This window comes from Diabrotica undecimpunctata, chromosome 7 (genome assembly GCF_040954645.1).
Source record: "Diabrotica undecimpunctata isolate CICGRU chromosome 7, icDiaUnde3, whole genome shotgun sequence".
In the NCBI taxonomy this organism is placed as follows: domain Eukaryota; kingdom Metazoa; phylum Arthropoda; class Insecta; order Coleoptera; family Chrysomelidae; genus Diabrotica; species Diabrotica undecimpunctata.
The window spans coordinates 34,897,336-34,909,861 of record NC_092809.1 but is presented as its reverse complement, the minus strand read 5'-3'; the positions used below and the strand labels follow the sequence as shown (position 1 = coordinate 34,909,861).

Here is a 12,526-nt window from a genome sequence, read left to right as displayed (position 1 = left end):
AACGAATATCAGGGAAAAGTCTGCTGGATAGGGAGAGAAGCAAAAACATAAGAAAAGCATGCAATATAGAAGAGATAAATGGATGGGTGACAAAACGAAAACAGGAGTGGAACGAACACATTAGTAGAATGGCAGAGGATAGGATAGTATGAATAGCACGAGATAAGTCACCAAATGGACGAAGAAGTATTGGCAGATAAAGAAACAGATGGTGCGATAATTTAAACAATTTAGGAGGCTAATATTGAAGAGAAAATGTTCTCATTGTCAGCAGATGCTCTGATGTACTATATCCTTTGCAGACACCTGTCTTTTCCACCGCTTGGTAATTATCCATTTTGTAAGTCAACCGGTCAATAATTCTAATAAACAGTTTGTAAGCTTGACTGAGCAACGATATAGGTCTACAATTATTTATGTCACATTTGCATCCTTTCTTGTGTAGGAGTATTACTAGACACTCGTTTCAGTCTTTATTGATTTTAATATTATGTAGACATCTATTAAATAGTTTTGTTAGTATTGGGAATGTTATTGTCTTGGTTGTTTTCAAAACTTCGGCAATTATATTTTGTCGTGCCCTGGAGTTTTATTTTTTAACTCTTTAAAAGCTCTTTACACACTAGATGTTATTTCAGAATCTTGGATTTTTAGCTGATCCGCAATAAAAATTATTGTCTTTATTAATAAATGCTGTTTGATTGGTATCTTCTTCTTCTTCTTTAATTAACATCTCCGTTACGGAGGTTGGTAATCATCATAGTTACTCTAACTTTTAAAGTAACTGCTCTAAAAATTGTTTTAAATTACAACCACACAACGTGTTTGCGATTTTTTATTTGCTTTGTTTAAGCATAAAGTGTCTCATTTAGTTCCAGTGATCATTGAAGTGTTGTTATCCATTTGTTTCCCATGAGGAATAGATACGTTTCCGATTCTATCATTTAAAGGACACCTACTATAATAAGATGATATATTTTTTTAAAGTTAGAAGTTAGAAGTTGTGTAGTTCTATCGTTTCTTTTTCTGTTAAACCTATTAATGCTATTATTTTGTTAATTGTTTAATGTTTTACATGCAATATTATAAAATACGTCCAGAAAGTAGAACAAGATTTAAATTGTTTACAGTAAAAAGTTTTTATGAAATTTGAGGTCAAAATTATATCAGTATAACCTACAAATTTTAAAACTGTTATCGGATATATAGAATATTTCATTAATTGCTACCAAGCGATAGTTCTAGTGTTTTTTAAAAATATTGTTTTGTATATCATTTTAAAATTATAAGTAATCTTTTTACAATCGAGGCGCAGTAATAAATCAAAATTTTACGGAAATTTGCAGCACGGGCGGCCCAAACAAAATATGTATTTTAATAGAGTCTGCCGCTAAAAATATAGTGAATTTAGACTATGACCTGTGCTTTTCGAAACCTATACCATGAATTTTCTGTTTTGGGGTTTGGCAACCAATGTGATGTATTTAAAATATGCCTAAAAACACTAAATTTAAAATTTCACATTACAAATGATCTATAACATTTAAAATTGCATCTTTCAGATGAGAAAAGTACGTTTTTCGAAACAACACAACTTCGACTACAAATTCCATTTAATACCTCCTTCGTGGAGGCATTTGTTGTAACGTGCAATCATTTGCAATGCGAAAGTTTAAAATCTGCCTTTTTAGGCATATATCAAATGCCTCGTATTTGTTGCTAAAACTCAAAATCAAAATTTCTTGTTATAGGTTTTAAATATTAGGCTCTAACAATGAAAATTCCACTACGACCGGTCAATGGAATTGATAAATTTTATTGTTCTCATGAGAATCGTAAAAAATGGCAGACATTGCGCAACATTTAATTATTGATCAGATTTATAGAAATTTACCTTATTTGCAGCAAAATAAAAAAAATTAATAAAAAAGCGGCACTCTTTACTTTTAAAACTGTTTTTGATTTTTGTCGATAAGACACTCGATCAAAAGATATTGAATTTTTACCGTCGAGTTGATACAAATTTATTTAAAATTGATTTCGAGCGCTTAGAAATTCAACATCGCCGGCATTTCGTAACTGCTTATTTTACACAAAAAGTGCTAATTAACATTTTTGTTCAAAATTATCTCAGCTATATTTTTTATTTGTACCATTTTTTTCTACGTACAGATTCTTGGTAAATAAATTTTCCTACTTGCATGGGGGTGGGGGCGTAGAGGTTATAGGGGGAAGCCGAGAGGTATGAGCGGTAAACTTTTTTGCATATTTTTGAAGTCCCAAAACTGATCCTTTTAGCAAAATTTACCTTGGTCGTGTGATTTTAAGAAGTCCAATCTCTGACGAATGAACTAAAAAAAAACTAGGAATGAAGGACTAAATCGAATATAATAAGTAATTTTTATATTAACTTATTTTGATGCCTTTGCGATTTAATATTATTAACCCTTTACTGCATCATGTTGTTTAAAAACAATATACTAAAAATAAACATTTATTTTAATAGCTGTTAAAGATGAATCAGTTTGTGCATGACGTTGTTCACTAACAATACAGTATTAATCAGCGTAAGTAGACTAGATAATCATAGATGGTGTTGGTTACCAGTATTGTGTCTTCTTAGTTAGGTACTGTACACGATTAGACACTGACACGTGCTTCAGTTTGTTTTTGTTAGTTTTACTGAAGTAATTTGAGTAAATATATTTTAAGTGTTATTAATAAGGTAAGCAAAATGCATGATTTCTTGCGGTATACAGTACTGCGCATATTTTTTTCATAATGATGTTTTTTGTTTTTGTTGTTTACAATTAACATCATGCATATCTAGTAAATTTTATCTTTTAGATAAAACATCATGAGTTGGAAAGATAAAAGATCGCTGACTGACAAGTAACTTACCGATATAATAGATAGGCTTTTGGATAGCGAAGATGGGTTTGATGATGATGATGATATTGTCGATCCAGATTTCTTACCTGACGAACAAGTTGGTATATATGATGAGTCTGATAATGAAGATCCTGAATCTGTGAACGAAACGGATGAGAATGCTGTAGACACTAATGTAGTTAATAGCACTGTAGAGGAGGAGCCTCCAGAAACTTTGGTTTACTCCAAGGGCAAAAGGTGTACTTTTACAATTTTACAATTAATTTGTTATCAAAAATACTAGATGTTTTTTTATTTTTAGACATTATATGGAGAAAAAAAATTTGAGCTTATCCGAACAGCAACAATATTTTAATTTATTCTTCACATATAGCCTTTTAGACAAAATTGTGGGGGAGTCATATTTATATGCCATACAGCAGAATCCTAACAAACCACTGAATATTACACTAAGTGACAAAGCAGTTTATTGGAATTACAATATAGATGTCCCTTGTTCATTTGCCCAACACAAGGGCATATTGGTCAGGTCAGAAGAAATTGGCTTCGAGAAAATAAAAAGTGCTATGTCAGTCAATAGGTACGAAAAAATCAGAGAATTTTTACATTTCAATAATAACGAGAATGCCTTATCCCGTGACAATCCAAACTACGAAAGAGTTTATAAAATTAGACCAATAATTGACCACCCCAATGAAGCATTTTCAAACGGAATTCCATTAGAACAATATCTGTCCGTCGATGAGCAAATTTGTTCTACCAAAGCTAGGCACTACATGAAGCAGTATCTACCAAACAAGACACATAAATGGGGTTTTAAATTTTTTGTCTAATGTAGTAGCTCTGGATATGCGTATCGTATAGAATTATATAAAGGACAAGAGAATGATCAAAAAACGAGACCTGCTTTTAAACCTGACCTCGGAGCAACTGCAAATGTTGTGGTGAGATTGGCTAAAATCATTCCTAGGAATATGAGTCACTGGCTTTATTTTGACAATTATTACTCTTCTATACCTCTCCTTGTATATCTTTCCAAACAAGGTGTTCACAGTTTAGGAACCGTAAAAAGGAATAGTATTCCAAATTGTAAGCTTCCGGATGAAAAGGCTATGAAAAATGAAGAAAGAGGAACTAGTGTAGAGTATGTTGGTACTTGCGATGGTGTGGAAATAAGTGGCTTAGTGTGGAAAGATAACAAAATTAGCCACGTTTCTATCGACTTTCGCTGGCGAAGTTCCTAAAGCTACTGCCAAGAGATATGACAAGAAAGAAAAGAGAACAAAAGAAGTAAGTTGTCCATATCTTATACAAGAATACAACCGTCATATGGGCGGTGTTGATTTGTTGGACAGCAATATGGGGCGGAATAAAATTATTCTAAGGAGTAAAAAATGGTATTTTAGAATATTTTACCATATACTAGATCTAACCGTTGCTAACAGTTGGATTCTTTACAATAATTCAGCTGAACATAGAACTGGCGCGAAGCCTAAAGTCACACAGGCTCAGTTTAGAACACAACTGGCAGAAGCATTATGCAAAACACCGAGAGCGGTTCACCATTGTAAAAAGGGGAAGACCTTCAGCAAATGAAACTGAGGAGGCGCTACAAATAAAGAAAAGAAAAGGCCCAGCGCAGGTTATGCCAGTAAAGGATGTTAGAATGGATGGAATTCACCATTGGCCTTTATGGTCCGAAAAACAAGTAAGGTGCAAATTTCCACAGTGCAATGGCTATACACACATGTGTTGTGCGAAGAGTGTGGTGTAGCAGTTTGCTTCACTAAAACGAAGAACTGTTTTAAAAATTTTCATTGTTCCTAAATATTGTTTTAAGTCTGCATATTGTTTGCATAATGTTGTTCATAAACACTTATATTTTTCCAAAATAGAAAAAAAAACTAGTTGTTCTGAATTTTTTTTATTATTTTTTCCCGTAAAAATAACGAAAATCCAGTCTGCAAACTTATTTGTAATGAAAAATAAAAAATCATGCAGTGAAGGGATTATTAAAGAAATATTGTAATGTATTAAAATATCAAGAAAAACGCGTTTTACTCTCTAGACGTATGATAAATGGTTAATAAGTTCATGCTTTAGTAATTTTTATGCATGCTATATTTGAACTTACCACATTTGTACTAAGTCGTAGACGGTTTACTTGCATACGATACACTTTGTTTATATTTGATTATAAAATAGAAATGAATAGTTTATAAATAATATCGATAAAAAACTATAAAAATATGATAACTGTATCTTTATTTAAAATTAAATATATCTATGATAATTAAATAAGGTCCTTTAGTATATAAGACTGGTACTTGGTACAGTTTGAGCGTAGCTTAAGAACTCTTTTACTTACTATAAAGTCCAAGATTTTTTGGATAAAATGACATTTGACCTAAAAACTATTGACTTTAGACAAGTTCGACAAATATACTGTCTTCATCGTTTCTGGTCATTCTTAAAACTTTCCCAAAAAGAAAAATTTTTATTAAGATGTACTAGCCAAATTCTTTGGAGAACGCATCTTTCTCAACACAGAACGCATTGAAGAACTTTTTGGGAAAAAAACCTTCGTAGAGTTAACAACAGTTTACGATATTAATTTTGCTATATCATCTACCTCGTCTTTCCCAAAACACATTGTTTATAAGGCGATTGTCATTACTGCGTATCACATATCTTGCTTAGTCAATTGGCTTTTATATATCTAACTAGATTTTTCTTCCTGTAGATAAACTCTAAATCGTTGTTGTGTCTGCACCTCCATTCGTTTGCTACGCTATCTCTGCAAGGGCTATATACTCGAAGGATTTTACGTTCCTACACCAGCAATTCATTTTGTTAGCCTCCATGGTTTGCTTCCGTATGCGACTACTGGTCCTATTACGGTTGTGTGTATCTAGATTTTTACAACTTATGAGAGAAGTTTTGATCTCATTAGATGTTGCATTGCAAAGAAAGATCTGTTAACTGTCAGTATTCGCATTTTAACTTCTCGTTCTATTTTATTATCAATGGTGGTGATTATTGCTTCCAGATATTTATAATTTTCATTATAGATTCAATAAAAAAAAATGAAAGAAGTAGTAAAAAACCTGGAAATACTGGTACTGGGGCGTAAATATAAAGTACGGATACCATAATGTAGGGTATTTAAAACTCCGATAATGGAATCCAACAGTCAGCAGCTATTAAGGTCACATTAGGGGAGACTTGCCCAGTACTGGATACTGCCCAGTATCAGACAGAGTGTGATTCCAATAAAGTTCACTAGATAGCAGGGATATGCACTCTAGCGGTAAAAGCTCTGTACCACTTATGTTCACTGTGCAGGTGACGGTCATTTCGTGCCAGTGAAAAATATATTTTTGTCGCGTTGACAGCTTACCGACCTAAGTTTTAAGATTCTAAACTGTGATGACTGGTAAGTAGATTTTATTTTCTTATAGTTTGTGTTAATGCTACTTACATTCAATCATTAAATCTCCTCCTTCCACCTTGTTTTCCCAGTATCCCACCGTCATGAATTCCTCTGTACTGGATACTAAATATTCTGTACTAGCTAACTAGACAATCAAGCTAATATTAGAAAACAAAATGACTCTTAGACAAGCTTCTTTTAATTTTTGTGTCCTAAGTAGCATGCTGTTTGACAAAATTGAACAGCTAAGAGGAGGTGGGGTCATGGTTATGAAGCCACTTGTGGGTCATTTTAAGAAGACATTTTTTGAAGAGCTAGAAACCAAATTAGTTAAGCATTTAATATATTTAGACAAAAAGATGATGCTTATGAGCAAAAAAGAGTTTTTAAGATTTGCTTTTGAGTTACCTCAGCACTTAAAAATTCCACATTAATTTAATAAAGAAAAAATATTGCTGGAGACAAGTTTTATTATAAATTTTTAAGCCGCCGTCCTCAACTTTCGTTGCGGAAACCACAGTCAACAAATATTCAAAGAGCTGTCGGTTTCAACAAACCACAAGCGGACCTCTTTTTTAACAAATATGAAGCACTTCTATCAAAATTTAACTGTACTCGCTCAAAGGTATTTAACTGCGATGAGACGGGGGTTTCTGTGGCCCATGATAATGCCTCAATGGTTTTGTCACAGAAAGGAAAAAAGGAGGTTAGTAAAATCACATTGGGGGAGACAGGTAGAAATGTAACTGTTCTACTAATCAACGTGACAGGTGATGTATTTTTACCTCCATTATTTGTATTTGGTAGGGTTAAAATGGTAGAAGAGTTGAAAAATGATGCTCTGGGGGAGGGAGTATTTTGTTTGTGAACAAAGTGGGTGGATCACTGCCAATTCATTTTTGCTTTGACTAAAAATATTGTTTGCTCGAATGAATGTGTTTGCCCACTAAGGAAAGTTGGGCTCTCTTGATACTTGATGGTCACAGTTTTCAAAAGGAACTACAAGTACACAACTGCAAAGTGGTTAAACAAATATCGCCCGCTTAAAATAACCCAAAGAGATATTGGTAGATTGCTTAAAATAGCTCTCCAAGCTATTTATAGGATAAAACTTGCAAAGTCTGGGTTTGCTTGCACTGGTTTGTACTCATTGCAGAATACCATTTTTAAAGATGTATACTATATTGCTGCGGCTTATATTTCCGAAGACAATGAAGCCCATAGTGATATAGTATCCTGCACAACAACGCCTTCATCTGGACCACCATTGGTTGTATTACACAGGTTTGATGGAGCTTTATCTACCTCTTCTGAAAGAACACTAAAAAAATCGTATTCCACACTTGCAGTTTTTCCGCCCTGCACATCTTCAGCATCAAGTAACTCTACTGTAACAGCTCTAGCTTTAGGTACTACCAGCACTTCTAAATCCTGCGATGGACTTCAAAGCCCCAAGCCTTCCTTATTTTGGTTTCGAAAATTAGTTTATGGATTTTAATATCAGATGTCGCTATTTGCGTCTATACGAAGCCATGTTAGAGTTTCTTCCTAAGACAGAAAAGATTTATTTTCACGTTCAGAGCGACTGTGAATATCCGTCTCTAAAGAGCCCTATTAGGGCCAAATACGTATAAGGCGGATACGCAGACGCACTGTACGTGAAATCAAATATTAACTGTCTTTTTCCTGCAATAATTATTGTTGGAGGTTTCTTAAGTACCTACTTAATGGAAAATAAAAAAAAAAATGGTTGAGAAACAAAAAAGGTGTCCCTTGACCTCACAGAGAAATGAAAATATTTTCCTAATTTTCCTCCAGTTTCGTTATATTTAGCACTGTATTTAGTATAATATAAGTAGTCTACATTAAATTGATTAGCAATGAAAAATAGCTTCTTCTTCTTATTTTTCTTCTTCGCGCGACTAGGACTACTCCTGTTTGTCTGTCTCTTATTCTGTTTCAGTCGTTGTTGACTATAAATTATCTTTCCACCTTTTTGGCGGCCTTCCAACGGGTCTTCTGCTATACGGCTTGTTGTTTTTACAGATTTTCGCTAATCTATCTGACCCCATTCGGTTTACATGTTCGTTCTAGTTTTTTTTTCTTGTTTTTATCCACCTGTTAATATTCTGAATTTTGCATTGTTCGCGTATACTTCTGTTGGTTTGTCTGTCTTAATGATATTCCCGCTATTGATCTTAATACTTTCATTTCGATATTCTTGATTTGTTGTTTCGTTTTTCTTGTATCGGTCCTTGTCTCCCCTGCATATGTTAGGATTGGTCTTACTGTTGTCTTGTATACTTTCATTTTGCTTTCCGTGGTCAGATATTTGTTTCTCCATATGGTTTCTCGGAGGCAACCACTTACTTTTGCCGCTTTTGATGCCTGACTTGTGGTCTCTGTTCTTATACATTTAGTTTTTTCTACTGATATTCTCATATTAAGTTTGTTTGCTGTGATATTGAAGGTGTGTAGCTGCCTTTGTAGGTCATCTTCGTTATCAGCAATTAGTACTGCATCATCGGCATAGCATAGTATCGTGATTTTATGCGCTCCCATGTGGTATCCGTGTCGTTTTCTTACTTCGTGAATTATTCGATTCATCACCATATTGAATAACAATGGGCTAAGCGAGTCTCCTTGGCGGATTCCTCCTTTTAGTTCTATGAATTCTGTTTCCCCTGTTGGCAATATAACTCTGGTCTTGTTGTTCTTGTTAATTTCATTAATTGTCCTTATTATCTGATGGTCTATTTGTTCAGCTTGTAATAAATTTAAGATGTCATTTCGCTTCACCCTGTCAAAAGCACTTTTTAAATCTACAAACATGTATGAAAAATAACAATTTAAAAATTGTTTTACATTATAAGTGAATTTTTTTTACATTTTTTACATCTTGATCAACCCGCTTGCTGTAGTAACTGACGGCGATCTGCCCAGACTATGTGTGTGAATGGGTTGATCCTTGACTCGAGTGACTTAATGGTGATTTGAATGTGATCTGATCTCCCGTCACTGTTGGTCTGAGTCAACCTTAAATCGCCTATGCAACGTTGTCAATTCCAATAGCACGGTTTGTAAAGTAGAAATGTCTTTACACTAGGCGTACGGAGAGCATGCAAATATAATTTGTCTATGATCTAATAAATCTTCGCTACTTTGTTTTATTTTTACATACCTTATTAAGTAACAAAATAAACGAATATACTTTATTAAAAAAAATTTGCTAATATCATTCAATAAAAACTAATTTGGAGCCGTGGTACTGTTCTTTTCGAAACAAGTCTTTATTTTCTTTGAAAGCCGCCTGCCTTAGAAGACGATTAGGTACAAAAATTGTTACTATCGCACCGACAAATAATATTACAGATTGAGAACATAGCGACCAAAAGGCACCCAGCCATAAATTAAAGTGCCCCAAGGCGACTGCGCATATCGCTCCCGACATTTGAGTAAAAGCGAAGAGAATGCCGGAAGTAGTGCTCTCTTCGGAGGGGAAGGTAAGCTCCATTGCTAGTTCGAATCCTACTGGCATATAGGCGTTTATGAAGAATCTGAAAAATATTAAAACCTGTTCGGCACGGGTTAATAATAAATGTTTGTCGCATGCAAAATATTTATCTATTCTAAACTCTATTTTCCGAGAATAAAGGTCAACAACGTTCTTTCAAAACATTTGGACAAAAAAAAAACTTACAATGATGTGTGAAACTTCTATAATAGTGTACTTGGTTTGTGAAATTATGAACATTATATAAAAGCATTATAAAATATTGTTCAAAACATTTTCGGTACTGTTAGACATTCATCAGTGACGAAACATTTACAAAAATCCACTTACAAAACGGTATAAAAACCTCTAAACCTTCTGCTATTCTTATTATTGTACTGACATCATGGCGCAGTCGGGTTAGACGAAAAAAGGCCTAAGCTTGCATGCGAGCTGCCTTAAATTTTATTATTCTAACCTTTAGAAGGGGTCAATAGTAAATTTAAGATCGCGACTGAATCCAACCGTTACGGTAGCCGCCATCTTGAATTTAAAAATGAAAAAGGAAAACCCTTTTTGCTCAATATTTCCACCCTTTTCAACTTTTCGTTTAAAATGGTAAGAACTAAAATTGTTGCAAATGAGATTTCCTACAATTTTTATGTACATTTTTTTTCGTGTCGTCGATATTTTCCGAGTTAAGGGGGAAAATCGTGCAAGAAGGTGGGGAGCATAATTATCGAATTATCTTGTTTATTATTAACTTTACGACATGAATGTATATAAACAAAAATGAAGAAAATTATATTATACAGTTTTGACATCTTTAATTTTGTCGCTAAAATCAATATATAAGGTCCTAATCCTAACGAACCTTAGACAGTGATGCCATCAGCAGCAAGCCATAAACAGGAACGAACCTACGACTCATTTTTGTCTGTGTACATAAGAAAGTTAATAATAAACGATATAATTCGATAATTGTGTTTCCTCCCCATTCATTATTTTTCCCATAGCTCAGAAATTATCGACCGCACAAAATATTTGAAAAAAAGGAATTATAGGAAATTGCATTTGCAACAATTTCAATTTTTGTCGAAAAGTTGAAAATGACGGAGATATTAAGCAAAAACGATTCGCCTTTAAAATCAAGATGACGGCTGACGGAACGGCGGAATTCAGTCGCGATTTTAAATTTAGACTACTATTCACCCCCCTTAAAGGATAAAACAATAAAATTTGGGGCAGCTTGCCATGCAAGGTCAAATGCTGTCCCGACTGAATCAGGTATGTCGCACCGGTGTCTTAAGTATGAGTGTCGTTTGCCTCTTGGCTTTTATAAGATTTTATTTATCGCTCTTAAAATGAGGTCTATACACGAGAATGTTTAGCGATGATTAGAAGCTCTCTTTGGATATTAACTCTTCTTAATACCTTTTTTTTGTAATTTGTAATATGGTCGACCCAAGAAACTTTAAGTAATCTTTTAAGGCAACACATTTCAATACGGATTAACGATCTAAGTGAGCAGGTCTCCCTACCATATATATTATTATTGGTCTTATGTAGCATTTTATAATACGAATACAGAAACCTGAAGGAGTTTCGCACTGACAAAGCTAATTTTTGAATTTGGCAAAAGTGTTTCTAGCTATTCCTATTGGTATTTTCACTTGTTCGTCGCAATCCCACTTACTGTTTGTGGTAGTTCCAAGACATTTAAATTTCCCAATTCTGTCTATAAGTTGGTTGTCTATTTTTAACTGTGCTTGCATATGGATTCTCTGTTTATTCATTTGGTTTTTATGATGTTAATGTTGACACCATATTCCTTTCACTGTATCATTAGCATATCATTAGTTATTTATGGAAATCTCATTTATTTTAATATTTTTTTGATTCTGCCGTGCAAGTAGAAAGATCTTTTCTACATAAATGTTAAACAGCAGAGGGGAAAAGATGCAGTCCTGTCTCACGCCCTCACTTATTTCTAGTTGTTCTGTATATAGATTGTTAAAAATGTTTAATTCTGCCTTTTGATTTCATTACAGCTGCTGGATCATCCTCATATCTTTTTCATCGAGACCAATCTCCGTTAATGCCTGCAAACTGCGTGCAAAGAAGTACCACTCGTGTCCCTAAACTATTTGTAAAATCAAACTAAGTGTCTCCCATTCTCTCTTCACATGTCTTATAAATCCGCTTGTGAATTACTTTTAAGAATGTATTAAGTACGTTGCTCATTAAGATGATTCGACGATTATTTTTGCAGCGACCGGCGTTGTGCTTGTTTGAAATTGCTACAAAAGTTGACTTCAGTCAGTCTGATGGTATTTTTCCACTATTTTATGTTATTAAAGAGTTTTCACAGGTGCTTGATATTGAAGAATTTATCTATTCTCGCATTCACGTTGTCGGCTTCCACAGCTTTATTATTTGTTAAACCTGCGATCGTTTATTCCACTGCTAATTCTAATATAAGAGAGGTAGTTATGTATTTATTTTCATTCATAGTATCTAAGTTACGATCGTTAGTGAAAAGGTCTAGTATACAGACTGCGGTAGATAAACGACCAATTAGAAATATCTCGAGAACTAAAGGGCACTGAATTATGAAAATTGGAATGAAGGAGTTTTGTAGAGTAAACTGTTTAATGACAATATTTTCATTTATTTTCTACTTCCGGTTATACCGGAAGTTGCTTCTT

At 33.8% G+C, this 12,526-nt stretch overlaps 1 protein-coding gene across 3 annotated transcripts in view; it reads right to left on the bottom strand.

Annotated features, from left to right (window-relative positions):
* Positions 1-12,526, bottom strand: part of LOC140446238 (uncharacterized MFS-type transporter C09D4.1-like) — a 57,286-nt gene that overhangs the window by 4,449 nt on the left and 40,311 nt on the right. Inside the window, exon 7 of one of the 3 annotated variants that reach the window (XM_072538773.1) lies at positions 9,516-9,882. The exons of the other annotated variants lie outside the window; for them this stretch is intronic. Coding sequence (XP_072394874.1) covers positions 9,561-9,882 — 322 coding nt within the window. The 3' untranslated portion in view covers positions 9,516-9,560. Of the gene's footprint in view, positions 1-9,515; positions 9,883-12,526 lie in introns of those variants that run through there. 3 annotated transcript variants of the gene reach the window in all.